Source organism: Plectropomus leopardus, chromosome 6 (genome assembly GCF_026936395.1).
Source record: "Plectropomus leopardus strain MGB_pleo_1.0 chromosome 6, ASM2693639v1, whole genome shotgun sequence".
Lineage (NCBI taxonomy): Eukaryota > Metazoa > Chordata > Actinopteri > Perciformes > Serranidae > Plectropomus > Plectropomus leopardus.
The window spans coordinates 37,830,542-37,845,629 of NC_142181.1; the positions used below are offsets into that span (position 1 = coordinate 37,830,542).

Consider the following 15,088-nt stretch of genomic DNA (forward strand, 5'->3'; position numbering starts at 1 on the left):
TCTCTGACCCTCCTCTGCAGGTGTTGGTGTCAGATGGTGGTCCCAGTCCCAGGCAGAGTACAGTGTGGGTGATGGTTCAGGTCCTGGATGAAAACGACAACAAGCCCACATTTCCCGAGAAGGTCTACCAGGTCAAACTTCCAGAACGAGAGCGGAGAAAGAAGGGCGAGCCCATCTATCGGGTGTTCGCCTACGACCGTGATGAAGGGCCCAATAGTGACCTCTCCTATAGCATCGTGGACGGAAACGAGGACGGGAAGTTCTTCATCGACCCCAAGACTGCAGTTGTATCTTCACGCAAGGCCTTCAGTGCTGGGAGCTACGACATCCTGACTGTAAGTCAACATACATCAGTTAAAAACCCTTTAAAAGTTGGATCATTTTTTTGTACTGCATTCAGATGCCTTTTACAGGTTATTTAAACCTTCAAACCAAAAAGCAATGAGCAACCTGACAAGAAATGTCCCACAAATTCCAACAAATAAGAATTATTTATTTATTTAAAAAGCTTGAGAAAAATGTCCAGTAATTATTCAAGATTATTAAAAATGTATATTGAAAATTATATTACTCATTATTATTATTATTAAGCACTTTTTTAGGTAATTTCCTTGTTTTTATAGAGCCTGAGCACCGAACGGTGCAAGGACCCTCTTGGAATGCAAGGAATTATTAGGGCCTGAGCATTGAACTGTGCGAGGACCCTCTTGAAACTGAAGGAATTATAATTATTATTATTATTATTATTATTATTATTATTATTATTAGGGCTCAAGCACTGCACGAGTGCGAGGACCCTATATAATCCAAGGAATTATTAGAGTCCGAACACTGCATGGGTGCGAGGACCCTATTGAAATCCAAGGAATTTTTAGGGCCAGAGCACCGAATGGTGCGAGTACCCTCTTGAAATCCTTGGAATTGTTATTATTATTATTATTATTGTTATTAGGGCCCGAGCACCAAACGGTGCGAGGACCTTCTTGAAACTGAAGGAATTCTTCTTCTTATTATTATTTTTCTCTCAAATGAATTCCCTTTTTGAGGGCTTTAACATATTCAAAAAGTTATGAAACTTTGCAGACTTATCAGTTCTGGTGAAAATTTGATATTTTAATGGTCTCGTGCATGGGTGGGAGGAAATGTATCAGTGGCGCCCCCTAGTGATTTCCAACGAAGCAGCCCCCACAGCGATAATGAGAGTGCCACCTATTGGCAAAGTTTTACACTAAGACGTCCAGCTCCTAGCAGGTCCACTTGATTGATCTCAAAATGGTTTTAAAAAATTTTGATGTTTCGACATGACATCAAAAGCTGTTGTAACTTCGCCCCAGATGGTCAGACCTTTACAAAATTTTACAGATTTGATTTGTATGTGGACACATACAGAGTTACACAGAGTTACAAAGACATCTGCAGTGCAATTTTAAATCATAGTCATAGCGCCACCTGGAAGTTACTTTTTTTACTCTTTGATTTTTCCCCTGTAGCAGGTAAACTAATTAACCTCATATTCAATGAAAATACTGTAAAGATCTTTTGAGTTTTCATCAAAAGCAGTTGCCATAAAACTGGAAGCACTTTTTTGTGGGGCAAAGCAATGCACGAGAGCTCACCAAATGTGGCACACACATCAGAAGTCCTAAAACGTGATATCTGGTATGATTTTTTTTTTGCACTGATGTGCCAAAATGGGTCTGTAGCGCCCCCTACAGATTTCAATGAAGCAGCCCCTGTGGTACATTTCACCTAGAGCTACAAAACTTGGAAATCATGTGTAACAGCCCAAGACCTACAATAAAGCCTCTTGGACCCATACCCTAAACCCAACAGGAAGTTGGCAATTTTGAATAGAATGTGCAATTTTGACATATTTTTGGCCATTTTCAGGGGTCACAATTTTTAGATCTTCTCCTACAGTGAAGTAAGCCTTGAGGGACAATTGTCATTGGATTTACATGATATTTACATGATTTGTACAACAAATTATGTACACAAAGATGAAATTGAATTTCTTTCCTCCTAGTGGCTGCTGAAAGTACTACACCATGTGAAATAGCTTACTCCAGGGTCTTTGCGTATATTATCAGACTTTCACAGAAATGAATGACCTCTTTAGCTGGAGTCCCACCAGTACCCCGACATGCGTGGGGGTGCAAGGGCCCGTTCATCACTACCTGCAGCTTTAATGTTGTTTTTGTTCTTTTTCAGGTCATTTTCTTAATATTTTTTTCAACTAATTTTCAGCTAATTGTTTGGTTATTTCTTCATAAGTTGTTCATTGTCTTCTTTTCATGTTTCTGAAAGAAATCCCACCAATTTGCTCAGCTTTCAAAGGGTAAAGCAAGGCTACAAGCTTTAGGATACACTGAATGTCAGCTGAATTTTCGTGATGCAAAGTGTTGCCCTGTGTCTAGACCACAAATGTCAGCTTTGCATGCATGCTCTCCCAGGGTTGATCCTGTGCTCCCCAAATATATACACTGAAGCACAAAATGGGAACACAACTTCATCATGACTCTTGAAGTTGCACTGGCACAGGTCTTAGTCTGGATAATAGTACTTAATGTTTGTACCGAGAATGTACAAACATTAAATGTATGTTTCAGCCCTAAATTTGAAAAAATAAGAATTGGTCCACCGATTAATGATCCTATTTTTAAAAAAAGAAAAGAAAAGATTAAGAAGATTAAGAAAAATCATTATTTAACACTTTAGGGTTAGGAAATCAGTTCACTGTTGCCATCAAGCAAGTTAATCTTTTCCCCAGTTTACAATTTACTGTTTGCGCTTATCCCCTCAGATCAAAGCAACAGACAACGGACGTCCTCAGAAATCCTCCACAGCTCGCCTGCACATCGAGTGGATCCGCCACCCTCCTCCCTTTACTCTCCCGCTGCTTTTCGACGAGCCGTTCTTCAACTTCACCGTCATGGAGAACGACAAGGTGGCCGAGATTGTGGGCGTGGTGTCCCTGCAGCAGAGCTCCACCCCCTTGTGGTTTGACATCACAGGTAAAATCTCCCTCTCGGTGAGGCCGATCTGTCAGCCCGTGCAGAGCTTTGTGTAGAGTGAGGTAGGGTGTGCACAGGCTCAGTGCATGGTGTATGTTGGGCTGACGGTGTGTTGGTGTATGTTTGAGGTGCAGCTCAGGTACTGTGGCCTTGCTGCATGATCTGTTCTGCTCTGCCCATCCCAGTCACCATGGTGACAGCTTCTCCTGCTGTCAGGTCTGTATACCCTGGACAAGGTAAAGGGCAAGAGTCAGGATATTTAGTGTTATTTATAACTATTATACATGAATCATGTCTTTCATAATGTGTGTGCTTAGAGGAGGCACTGGTTCGCTCTTAATAAAGAGCATTCTGACAGATTTTAAAGCCACTGTGACATTCCCCTATAAATGGGAAATGCCCAACGTGGCGCACTTAAATCCTTTTGATCCGTCAAAGTTCACTTTCACCCACTTGAAAGGCTTAACAAGATTATGTCATGCCCAGCGCACTAAGCTCAATTTTTACGCATTATGTATGGTGACAACTCTGGTGTGGTGAAAGTGATTTAATAATTCTAATAGTCGGTACTTTTGATTGTAATTCTATTAGTTTTTAATGCAATTCGATACTATATGTACTCAACGGCTCCCCAGCCGTGATGCATGCACTGCTGGCTCTAATCAGCCAACACTACATGAACAACAGCAACCAGGAAGGACCGTAGTTCCCACAATGCACCATCCATCTTTCCTTTTGTTGTCACTGAGCAGTGACAGTCAGTGTGTATCCAGCTGGAGATACCTTCTGGCTCGTGCTTCTGGCTCTCCATAGCTCTGTCCATCTCTTCCCTCTCTTTCTCTTTCTCATAATGTATCTTGCCATCCAGCTCTCCTTCTCCTGACACACTCTCTCATATCTTCATTCATGATTTTTCTGTGTGTACAGCCTCTCTCTGGGATCACATCTGCAATTTATCTGTTCATTAACTTGCATTAATGAGGCAGTATGAATCAGCAACTTTGTTAATATTTATTAAAAACCCCAGCAGGGAGATTTAGCATCACAGCAGCACAGAAACAGACTAAGAGTAATGTAATGTGAGTGCAAAACTAATCATATAATTTTCAGATCAAAGTGACATTGTTAGTATGAATTTGTCTATATGAATAAAAAATACAGTTAATTAAAACAATCATATAAATAAGTAATTTAATTGAATGTGTTTATATTGCACATTTATAAATAATGTAAAGCCTAATATATATATGTATTCAAGGAAGTAAAGTAAAATAGAGTAGAGTAAAGTGTAATTTTGGAACTTGATGTAGGAAGGATTTGATCTGGGCTTGAATGTGTTGTGTGTCAGAGTACGACACAGAGTGTAGTCTAGTACAGAGTATCAATATCAGTTTTATTGTGCAGCATTCAGATGCCTTTTACAAGATGTTAAATGGTTTGAAACCTCAGCGAATTGGTTTCATTTCTTCCGAAATCATGGGGGAAAAGGTATTGACCAACTTGGCCAAAAATGTTTCACAAAGTGCAAGAAATTAGTTAAATGGGTCAAGAAAAAGACCTGATTGAAAAAAAAATTAAAAAAGGTGTAAACTGAAAGAAAAAAAAGGAAATGTCTATAAATGTCTATAAAGTTATATTCAAAATTGTCTTAAAATATGTATTTAAATGTACGTATAGTCTATGTTATCTTTAAAATATACATGTATTTTTTTCTTGTTTTATTTATTTATTTTCAGGTAATCTTGTCTTATTTTCTTTTTATCTTGTAACTTTTCTTTTACTAATTTCTTGCTAATTTTTAAGAGCTAACGTAAGGGACACATGTCAGCCATTGTTAAAAAGAAATCATAAGATGTGAACAGTCATATCAGGCACTTTGTATGTCCAAGCAGCCACCCTCTCCTCCTCCCACAGTGGTTGTGTGGAATTAAAACAGTGTTATGCACCATTCCTTTGTTCCACAAGAGGGAAAATTTGAGGGAAAATGTTACACCTGTTACACATCTGTGGATGTCCAGTCAGTGCTGATGGTAAATGCACTCAACTGAAGCAATACATTATTTAGTGGGTGCGTGCGATGTTGACAGAGACAGCGGAGTTTGCAGCTGCAAAATGTGTTGTTCTGCCTGCATTCAGTGTTGTCATTTGATGTGACATTGATGTAGCTGGATGCAGAAATAACCAAGGGCTTTTTGGATTTTAACCTCTGGTGGGGGGGGGGGGGTGCTTTTGCTTGAAAAAATGACTAGTTTTGTGTTTCTGGTGAGGACAGTCATTCCATCCAATTTGTTTGGATTGCTTTCACTCCCTGAAGACTGTAGATAAAAAGCTGCTGCCCAACAGGTCTTTGTCGTGTCCTGGGAACAGGCCACTGTCAGATCTTCATCATCAGCACACCTTTGAAGGTGCTGCAGGATGATCTCATAGCAGCCAGGCATCATGGTAGCTGTGATCATGTGTAACAGCTGTTACAGGTCATTTTATTGACATCACTGAATCCTTGTTATGTTGAGATTTTAGAAAAGGACAGATCTTTGTCTCATTATCATGAGATAACAGTCTGGGTAGGAAAAAAAAATGTTAACCCTTTGAAACCTAAACAAACAAGCCTGATTCCTTTTAAACACATGGGAAGGCTGCAGTGAGCAACGAAAGAAGAAATGACTTAAAAATGAGCAGAAATTAGTAAAAAGTACAAGAAAATTACCTGAATTTTATTTTAAATGAAATTAATTAAGAAGATTAAAAAAGATACTTTAAAAAATAATAATTTTGCAACATAATTTTAAATTTGTAATTATAATTATACATAGTCTTTTTCCTAGCTTTTTTCCCCTAGACATTTCTCAGTAGCTTTTTAAAAAGATTTCCTAAATTTACTAATTTCCTGCAATGTGTGGAACATTTATTACCAAGTCGCTAATTGTCCTTTTCCCCATGTTTTTGAAATTAATTGCACCAATGTGCTCAGGGTTTAAAGGTTTAAATGCTTATGAAAGGCATCTGAAAGCAGCACAAGAAAAGTGATGTCACTCTAGGTTTCAAAGCGCTAAGTTTAAATTTTTTGTTAATGTCAAAATCACAAAAAAAGGTTGCATGTCATATCAAGGAAAGCACATTTTTATAAATGATATATAATACTAATAAAACTTAATGTTAAATAATGAACACTAGATGTACATTTCATACTGTTTAATTGTGTGTTGTTAAAGCCCACCTGTACAAAAGGTTCTGATAATAAATTGCCCAATTATCATGAAAAAACTTCAGTGTATTTCCCATTGGAATGTGGGGTTAGGCAGTCGCTGACAGGGAAACTATAAAAGGACAAAGGCTCATGATGTCAGTGTCAGTATTCGACTTTTTCATTGGTGCCACTTCTGTTAATTGGACAAAGTTAAAGTCCCGCTATAACCCATCATATCTGTGCTGTTTCACCTATGACTGCAAAACGCTTCCACAAAATAAAAAACATACATTGCTAAATATGTAGAGTATGATCTAAATATGCGTGTTTGTTTTCCTTGTTATTGGTCAGTAAACAGATGTTGGCTCCGTCCAGCAGCTGCATATACCTCAACTCAAGCTTGTATAGTTGAGTACATCATGATGCATGCTACTACATACTGACCACGCTGCTACAGCACCTTACGGTTTGTCCAAGTGATTTACATTTTTGCTAGTCATGTAGCAGATATTAACTGGCACCCACATCATGACAGTGATTAAGATAGAGCGGCTGTAATATTTGCTGTCACTAACCAACAATGCAGCTCTCCATCTGTTTCTTTTTCATGGTTTCATGGTTTCATCTCCAAATGAATGTGGAGTGACTCAAAAGAGGTACTACTGGCTAATGATAGTTAAACAAAATGAAAATGCTTACTTAATTCACTGATCAACAAAGTAACAAGTATCTGTAAATGATAAAGGTCCATTATGATGATGTCAGTCAGCCATGCCCCCTGACAGTAAGAGGAAACACTAGAAGTTAGTGTTAACAGCAGTAGCTGAAATATTGAGGTACTGTACACTGGCCACACACTGTGTTTGTGAATACTGCATTTACTAAATACTACACATACTACATACTAAAGATACGACACACTACAGGTACTGCATACTACCAGTAGTACATACTACATGTACTGAATACTGCAGGTACTAAAATATAGCTATTACTCATGTCTGAATTGGAGATGTATATTACAGGTACTACACTGGCCCTACTGCAGGAACTACTTACTATAGGTATTACATACTACAGTTATGACATACTGCAGGTTCTAAGTACATGCTGCAGGTACTACATACTACAGTAACTATATACTATACTAGTAGTAGTAGTAGTAGTAGTAGTAGTAGCAGCAGCATTGGTAGTAGCAACGCTGCAAGAGGAGCAGAGGCCCAAAAATAGGGCAGAAGATTGAGAATAACAAATAAGTATGAAAATGAATATATGTTGTGCCTTCTGTTGCACAGCAGGCACCTGAACTATAGAGAGAGCTGGTAAAAGTTAATCCCCCCTAAATATTACTTTTGTCAGTTATCATTTACATTTGAAGGTTGACAGTTTATTGATAATCAAATACATACCTGCTGTATGTAACTGCTACACATTGATTATCTGTGATCTGGTTATTTGAAGTCTACAGTGATAACAGGATGGTCATGTATCATGATGTATTGGGCCAAACAGGTGTGGGTGAGCTGGTGTTATATGAAGATGCTGGACAGAGTCATGAGCTGTTTAGAGACCAATAACAAAGAAAATGGACGTGCACAGTTGTAGATTAAAACTGTCAATCAACATCACATAATGTGTAGTCAATGGAAGAAGCACACCAAATTGAAATGCTGCCACTAACGTAATGACTCTTCCATCTTTTATAGTTTACTTTGTAGCTGACAGGAAGTAAGCAGGGACCGAAGCTGTTGCCCTAGCAACAGAACAGCAATGAAACAGTCTATACCAGTACTGTGATAGAGGTTCAGCTCATCAGTAGCCATTACCGTCCCTGTCCTTTCTCATCAGTCCATCTCCTCATCTTCTTTGCTCATTCTGTCATCCTCCCGTCTTCCTCCTTTCGGCCCTGTCTGTCCTTCCTGTCTCACCTTCTTTCTCCTCTCTCTCCTCAATGCTTCATGCCTGGAAGGTCCCAGGTCTTTCCGTGAGATGTTCTATATTCTGCAGAGCGCTTGTGGCAGGAACTGTTCCTCAGAAGGTATCTCGTTTCCAACTTCCACTACCGCTGTTAGCTCTCTTCTCTCTACTTCCGTTCCTTTTTTCCCTTTTCTTTTCCTGTTCCTTTACTTGTCCTTTTGGTTGACGCTCATCATCCACCCCTGTGCTTCTCATCGGTGCTGCTGACATATTACTGTGAATGGTTGGGTGGAGGCAGTTAGCCAAGAGGAATTACCCACACAGAAGCTCAGCCTGAGTGGATGTGTGTGTCTTTGTATGTGTTTGTCCTGTGTCAGTGAATGTGTGTGTGTGTTTCACATTAATGGACAACACTGCTGCCAAGGTTCATTGAAGGGATGAAGGTTTGGTAAAAAGGTATCACAACCTTTTCATCTGCTCCCATGGCAACAACTGTAGGGTTACCTCAGTACCAGCTCTGTCTAATGACCTGCTGTTAGCAGCACCTGTACACACACTCCTTATGGAATTAATGCATGCCCTCATGCAGCGACTTTCAAAGGAAGGTTCACATATGCACACAGATCTCCCACTATCTGCTGACCCATTAGCTAAACTAATGGCTGCACTCAACTGTTGGGCAGCTGGTTTGGGACTGAGGAGGCACAACATAGCCTGCAGCACCCTGTGGGAGCACCAAACACCCAGAACCCACAAACCAGTGCCTGTACACCACTGTCAGCAGGGCATGTTGCTGAGGCATCCATCCATTTGATTCACACAAACTTGCACTTTGCTGAGCCGCTAGAATAAGAAAATACTTGGATGCGGAGTGTACAAAAATGCAGAAGGTCACATCTTAAAGTTCCGTGGTGTCCCTCTGGTTCTGTGTGGAGTGTCCCATTCATAAAAATAGAAGCATATTTCATGGTGTCCTGAAGGTCAGAGGAAGACAAAGAGAAAGCAAAATAGGCTAGGCACCTTACCAGAGAGGCAAACACTGAGTAGAGAAGTTTGAGCAGCATGTACTCTTTAAACATACACTAGTGATTCATTTGTAGCAGTCTGTAGTGCTCCCGTCAGCAGCCTGAGGCAGACAGACACACAGACATACTGCAGTGATCAGACTGGATCACCCACAGGCCCCAGTATCTATATACATTCGCTCACACAGCGCATCCACCTACACACACGTCCAACAGCACTTAGAAACACAAACATGCAAACACATCTTTAATCTTCATATAGCCGTGGGAAATGGGCTTCATTAAAACTCTGTATTGGGACACTTTAATTTAAGTTTTTGTTTACAGTTTAATGACCATTTTCACTGTACGTCACTGTTAGCTCTTAACCCTATGAACCAGTTTATAGTTCATTTGCATAGAAAGTCACAGCATCTCCCTTGCTCATAACTCAGATTTAAACAGTTAGGCAGCGTACATATAGTGTTACACAAAATACTCCACAGTCATTGATCTTTTTTCCGCTGAATCAGCTAATTGCCAACTAATTTACCTAAATGTGTTATATTTTTTACTCTTCAGTCATGATTAACTTACCTGTTTCAAAGGCATCTGCGTGTATTGTGAACATAGCAAAGCACACTACAAATTAGAATTGTAATTCCTTATAATAACAGGTAGCATTTATCTGCACTCCTTATTTACACAAGTTCTATGTGCAGTCGGAGGCAGCTGTAGATTTAGTTTGTACCTAGGAAAAGATACGAGCTACTAACAACATGATGAATGCTGACATACACGTAAATGTCCTTCTGCAAACACTTTACACACAAATTTGTTCTACTCACATTTCATGAATGAGACCCAATAAGTTAAATAGAAAGAGAAGCGCCTGTATTTATAACGGTATTGAAAAAAATACCTTTGGGATTATTAAGTAACCTGGTATACTGAAATACGGTGAGATCGCCCAAGCAGCAATACAAGCATCAAGTGTGGAGTCAGCAGATAAAAGGTTGCAAAAAAAAATGGACGACAGACATACAGAAAAACAGAGACTCCTTCCATTTTAGGGGCCATTTATGCAACAGCATGAAACTTGTGGTGCTGTTTGGCCTTTCGTTCACGAGGGCTAGTTTCGAGGGCCTGAAAATGCAAAATTTTGAAACCGGGTTACAGAGTGTAATTTTTGAAAACACCACCCCTTCTGTCCTTGTATAAACCATGGATGTATTATGGTAAAATCTGGATACAGCCGTAGGGGCGACGCCTCGTTCATTCCAATGAAAGCTGCTCAATAGAGTGGTGAAGTAATGAGTCCTAAAACGTGGAAGTCCATTAGCCTTTTAGCACTTCTGGTTCCCTCTGTGGTGGTCTGGGAACTGGTGCTTGGGGAAGGACCCAGGAGCAAACTCACAGACAAATTTGCGATGAATGAAAAAATTATATTTGAATGAAAAAGGATGGGTGAGGAATGAGGAGAGGAAGGGAAGGGGAATCCTCGATGTCGAGTGAGAAGGGTGAGTCGACAGGGCTGGTGAGGCTGGTGAGGCTGGTAATGGTGGAATCCAGAGGGGGGTGACATGGGTGGTTGCAAACGGAGGCGAGAGGCTGGGTTGCAGACGCTAAAGCTCGCAGGAGAAGGCACTGGAGAAAACACATGGAAAAGTCAATAAGCACACGAAAAAATCTTCTGAGTCAGAATAACACTGATTGCAAAGAAATCACAATGAGTGAGGCGGCCGATCTAACCACGGGCAGTTGGCAGCAATATGGCAACGGAGTCTAGTGAGGTTGAGTGCTTTATGCCAGAGTAGATTGCTGAGGGCTTGCAGGTGAGGAAGTGCCCCACAAGCTCCAGCACCTGGAAGCCACGCCCAGCCCCTGCAACATAACCAAAAAAGGGAAAACACAGCACAGCAACACAGTCAAACACAGTCCCAGGAATTCCACCCAAAGTCTTGATCCAACCCAAAAACCCAAAACCACCACACCCTCGTCTTAAAGTTTATGGGGTTTTTTGAATGGGTTTTCAGTAAAAAGCCTTAAATAAGGTCTGTGGTTAACACAAGCTAAATGTATTTAGACGTTTTGTTCTGCAACATTAATTACGTCCGCTTAAACACGATTTTTGAACTTTCAAGGTTTTATTCGTCGGTGGCTAACAAGTGGGTAAATGGGACTACAGTGTTTGTTGGGAATATTAGACATCATCACACTGGACACATAAACTCATTAAACCCACTTGTCTGCTTTTACAGCTTTACAGAGTCTCATTCTAACTTGTAGATTTAGCTGTAATATTTTTCGATCGTGTTTGAACATGTTTTTACAGTGTTTGTAGTAGACGTTTAAGTCGTGCGACTGCAGTGTATTTCATGTATAGCCTAACTATAGCTTTTTGCTTCTGGTGATTTCATTTAAGCTTCAAAACTCACAAAAAATGTGTTTATCTGTGAAGATTAACATGCTAAACAAAACATGTAAGTCTCATAAACTTGTATTCATCAGAGAGCTTATTTTTGGCAATAATCGCAAATCTCATTCAAAAATCCCATACGTTTTTGACGAGGGAACCAGTGCGATGCCAACTTACTAGCTGGTCTACAAAAATATGTCATCCCTTCACCACTCTATGGTGCATGAAGCAGAGAAAGCTCTTTTTCCGAATTTAGAAATGTGCAAAATACCCAGATCTGCTGGCCCATAGAGTGTGCGTAGCTTGAATGGCGGTCCAAAAAATGTAATCTTGCGGCTCTTTTAGACTTTCCAAATGTTATTGAACCTTATGTTTTATATCTTGATAGGGATAGAAGACATTTCATGGGGGTTTTGATGCTCACAAAAAATTATTTACTGATTTACAGACGTCTCTTTCCCCATGTTAACAAATAGGGGAAAGTCTTTCTGGGCCAGTGTGCATCACATGACCGACTCAAACGGTGTAATTCCACTTTCAGCCACTATGTAAATTTTGCATCAACGCATGGCGCATTTCCTGGGGGCTTGGTATAAACTGGCAATGTGCAGATCCTGTGAGAATGGTGACATCACAGCCGCACTTCATGCATGCACATCATCTTCGTCTATGGTGTGTCATTACAAAGCAATGCTGCCAACTACTGGCCTGGCATGCATACTACAGCATTTTCGGTTATTTTTGCAGATCCATGTACCTGAAAAAACGTTATTACAGTGCTATCGTATGAACACAGATTTCTGGCAAAGGAAAGACTTTTCCACTTGTAGTAGGGTCATTAGTTAGATGATAGTAATTTAGCTTCCAAAACTCAGAACATGTTTATCTCAAATAGAAACCACAAATGTCCTAAACTTTCTTACGAATAAAAATATATTAGCACTAATATTAATATTTTGCACTATTTGCTATGTTTTGCCTTATAAGCAAAACCTTACATGTCAGAATGTGTAAAACACTATTTTTCATAAGCTATCCCACCAATGACTATAATGCAAATGGATTTAGTAGCCTAACTCAGAAATGTTGAAAAGAACAATATAAGACAGCTAGTGTGCAGTAACTATATACTACGAGTACTACAGGTACAGCACACTATGTGTGCATAATACTGAATGTATATACAGTATCTCTAAGTGCGCAGTAACTCTTCAGTGAGCTTGTACTGCAACAACAGTAAGTTCAAAATGAGCAAAAGAAAAGCTTGAGTTAAAAGGGTTAAATATGTATGTTTCTGTTGCGTTCTCTTTTTGTTGTGTGATAAATCACTCCCAGGTGATGGCCTTGACCCTGAGAACAGCATCACTTCCTGTCTTGGTATTTGTAGCATCTGTCTCATCCATTATTTTCTCCGATCAGTGAGATACTTAAGTCTGATTGGAAAATATTCACTTTAACAACCACAGTCCAGAGTCGGCATAGTGGAGCTTAACTCTCTGATCTCACCACATTTTTTTTTATCTGTCTCTGTGTTTCCTTTCACTTAAGTTGAGCAGCAGGGTGAGCAGAGACATCATTATGGGGACACCACTGTCCAGTTGAGCCTGTGGGTGTAAATGTGGATTTGAGCGGCAGACAGTGGAAACTAGTTTTAGGACAGAGCAAAGGGTTTCTTGCCTCACCCTTTTTGCGGAGTGTTAGATTTTCTCTCTCTGTAATTTGATGTCAGCAGACAGTAGGTTATTTTCTGGCTTCAGTAGGATTCTTGCCAAACCCTCATAAGGCTCAGACATACTTTCACCAGCAGTTACACACACCCGCGCATGGTTCTTTTAATAGTTTAATTAATTGTCCACGTCAGCCTCCGGTAGGCTGAGAAGTCCTCCTGCTGCCAACTGGGTGAAAGTGAAACTAAACAATGCTGCTGGGTCTGCAGTGAATGTCTGTCAAATATCCAACTTAAAACCAACATCACCATGACGAGGCACATTCAGCTGGCTTTACAGCAGTGTTTTGAACTGAACTGGAGTTTGAAACTAGAGATAGAGAATACGCAATCAGTGCACTTGCTATGCCCACAGTCCACGCGGTCACAAAACATGGGGTGCATATGGATGTCCGCATAGGGTCCATGCAGACCCGTGTGGACATGGGTAGATGATGATGTTTACGTCACATGAATCAAAGTGGACCCTCACAAATATGTGGACACAGAAACAATATGGTCATTATCTTTATGTCCTAGAGGATGATTTGGTTGGACCGTAGACATGGCTGTTTGAGGCTGCCCATCATTAATATTTTGAGGTCCACGCATTTACATTTAGTCTCTCTGTCTGCACTATTGTGCTCACTTGCACTTCTTCATATCGCTGTACACAATGAGACAAAGCAGTCCCAGTTCTAACAGTCAGGAAGCTAAACTATCTCTGGTTGGGAACCAGCCCAGGCACCGGGAGAAAATGTTGGCATTATACGTTTATGCAAACAACATACATTACATTTGTACGCTGTCATTGGCAAATGAAGGGGATGATGGATGGAGTGATACTTGCCAAGCTGCAGACCCATGTGTGGAGAATCTGCTTACTTACTATCAATCTCAAGTAAAGATATTAGTATAAATGATTCAAAGGAGAGCTGATCCAATAGGAAGATTTAACATAGTATTCACATCCAATTAAATTGACTTGTTCTTATTGTGAATTTTCATGTCATTCATTGAGATACAGTTGAACTTACAACATGCCACTCATACTGAGACCACAGACTTGCTGACATGTAGACACAGGCATGTGCAAATGTGTGGGACTCCCCTTTGGTCACAGTAACTGAAGGAGTGTCTTCAAGGAGTCTACAACTTCAGTCCAGTGGATTATTCATTTTGTCTAGACATTGAAGTGATGAGTGCAGATTACACCATCGATCCAGCAGTCAAAGTGTTCACCCATCAGATGCTTCATCTGTGAGCAGTGGCAGTGTGAGGGGCCGGCCCAGGAGTGTGTTTTTACAGCTATTTCAGCAGAGCTGTTCTGTTGCGTTTCTCTGATCGAACAGATGAGCCAGAATATCAGTGAACTTGGAGGAGGCTGGGCTGTGGGCTTCTTCAGATGGGCTCAACAAACAGACAAACAGAGGACATAGAGGAACGGGATGCAGGGCTCACACACACATACACACACAGACACACACACACACACACACACACAGTAAGCCTTGGCTGAGTGGTGGCGGGCTGAGGTCTTAGCTGATGCTGTGCTGAGGTCGGGGATTTATTAGACAGAGACGCCACAGAGGAATCCTTTCGAGTCTGCCCCACACACACGCACACATGCACACGCACACGCACACACACACACACACACACACACACACACACACACACACATACACATACACACATACACACACAGAGTCATCATCGCAGACAACACCAACACAGACATCCATCCAGGAATATCGACAGCAGATCATGGCAGATTCCTTTATGTAACAGACACAGGATTCTTGCTCAGATGAAATGAAGCTTTTAATTTTGGGTGGGTGG

At 40.5% G+C, this 15,088-nt stretch overlaps 1 protein-coding gene across 8 annotated transcripts in view; it reads left to right on the forward strand.

The window, feature by feature from the left end:
• The window catches only part of LOC121942862 (protocadherin Fat 3-like), a 297,480-nt gene that overhangs the window by 183,208 nt on the left and 99,184 nt on the right, over positions 1-15,088 (forward strand). For 5 of the 8 annotated variants that reach the window (XM_088079386.1, XM_088079389.1, XM_088079392.1 and 2 more), the window contains 3 exons: positions 21-335; positions 2,804-3,014; positions 8,171-8,239. In XM_088079386.1, coding sequence (XP_087935512.1) covers positions 21-335; positions 2,804-3,014; positions 8,171-8,239 — 595 coding nt within the window. The remainder of the gene's footprint in view (positions 1-20; positions 336-2,803; positions 3,015-8,170; positions 8,240-15,088) is intronic. The other 3 variants (XM_088079390.1, XM_088079391.1, XM_088079393.1) reach the window with 1 other exon arrangement.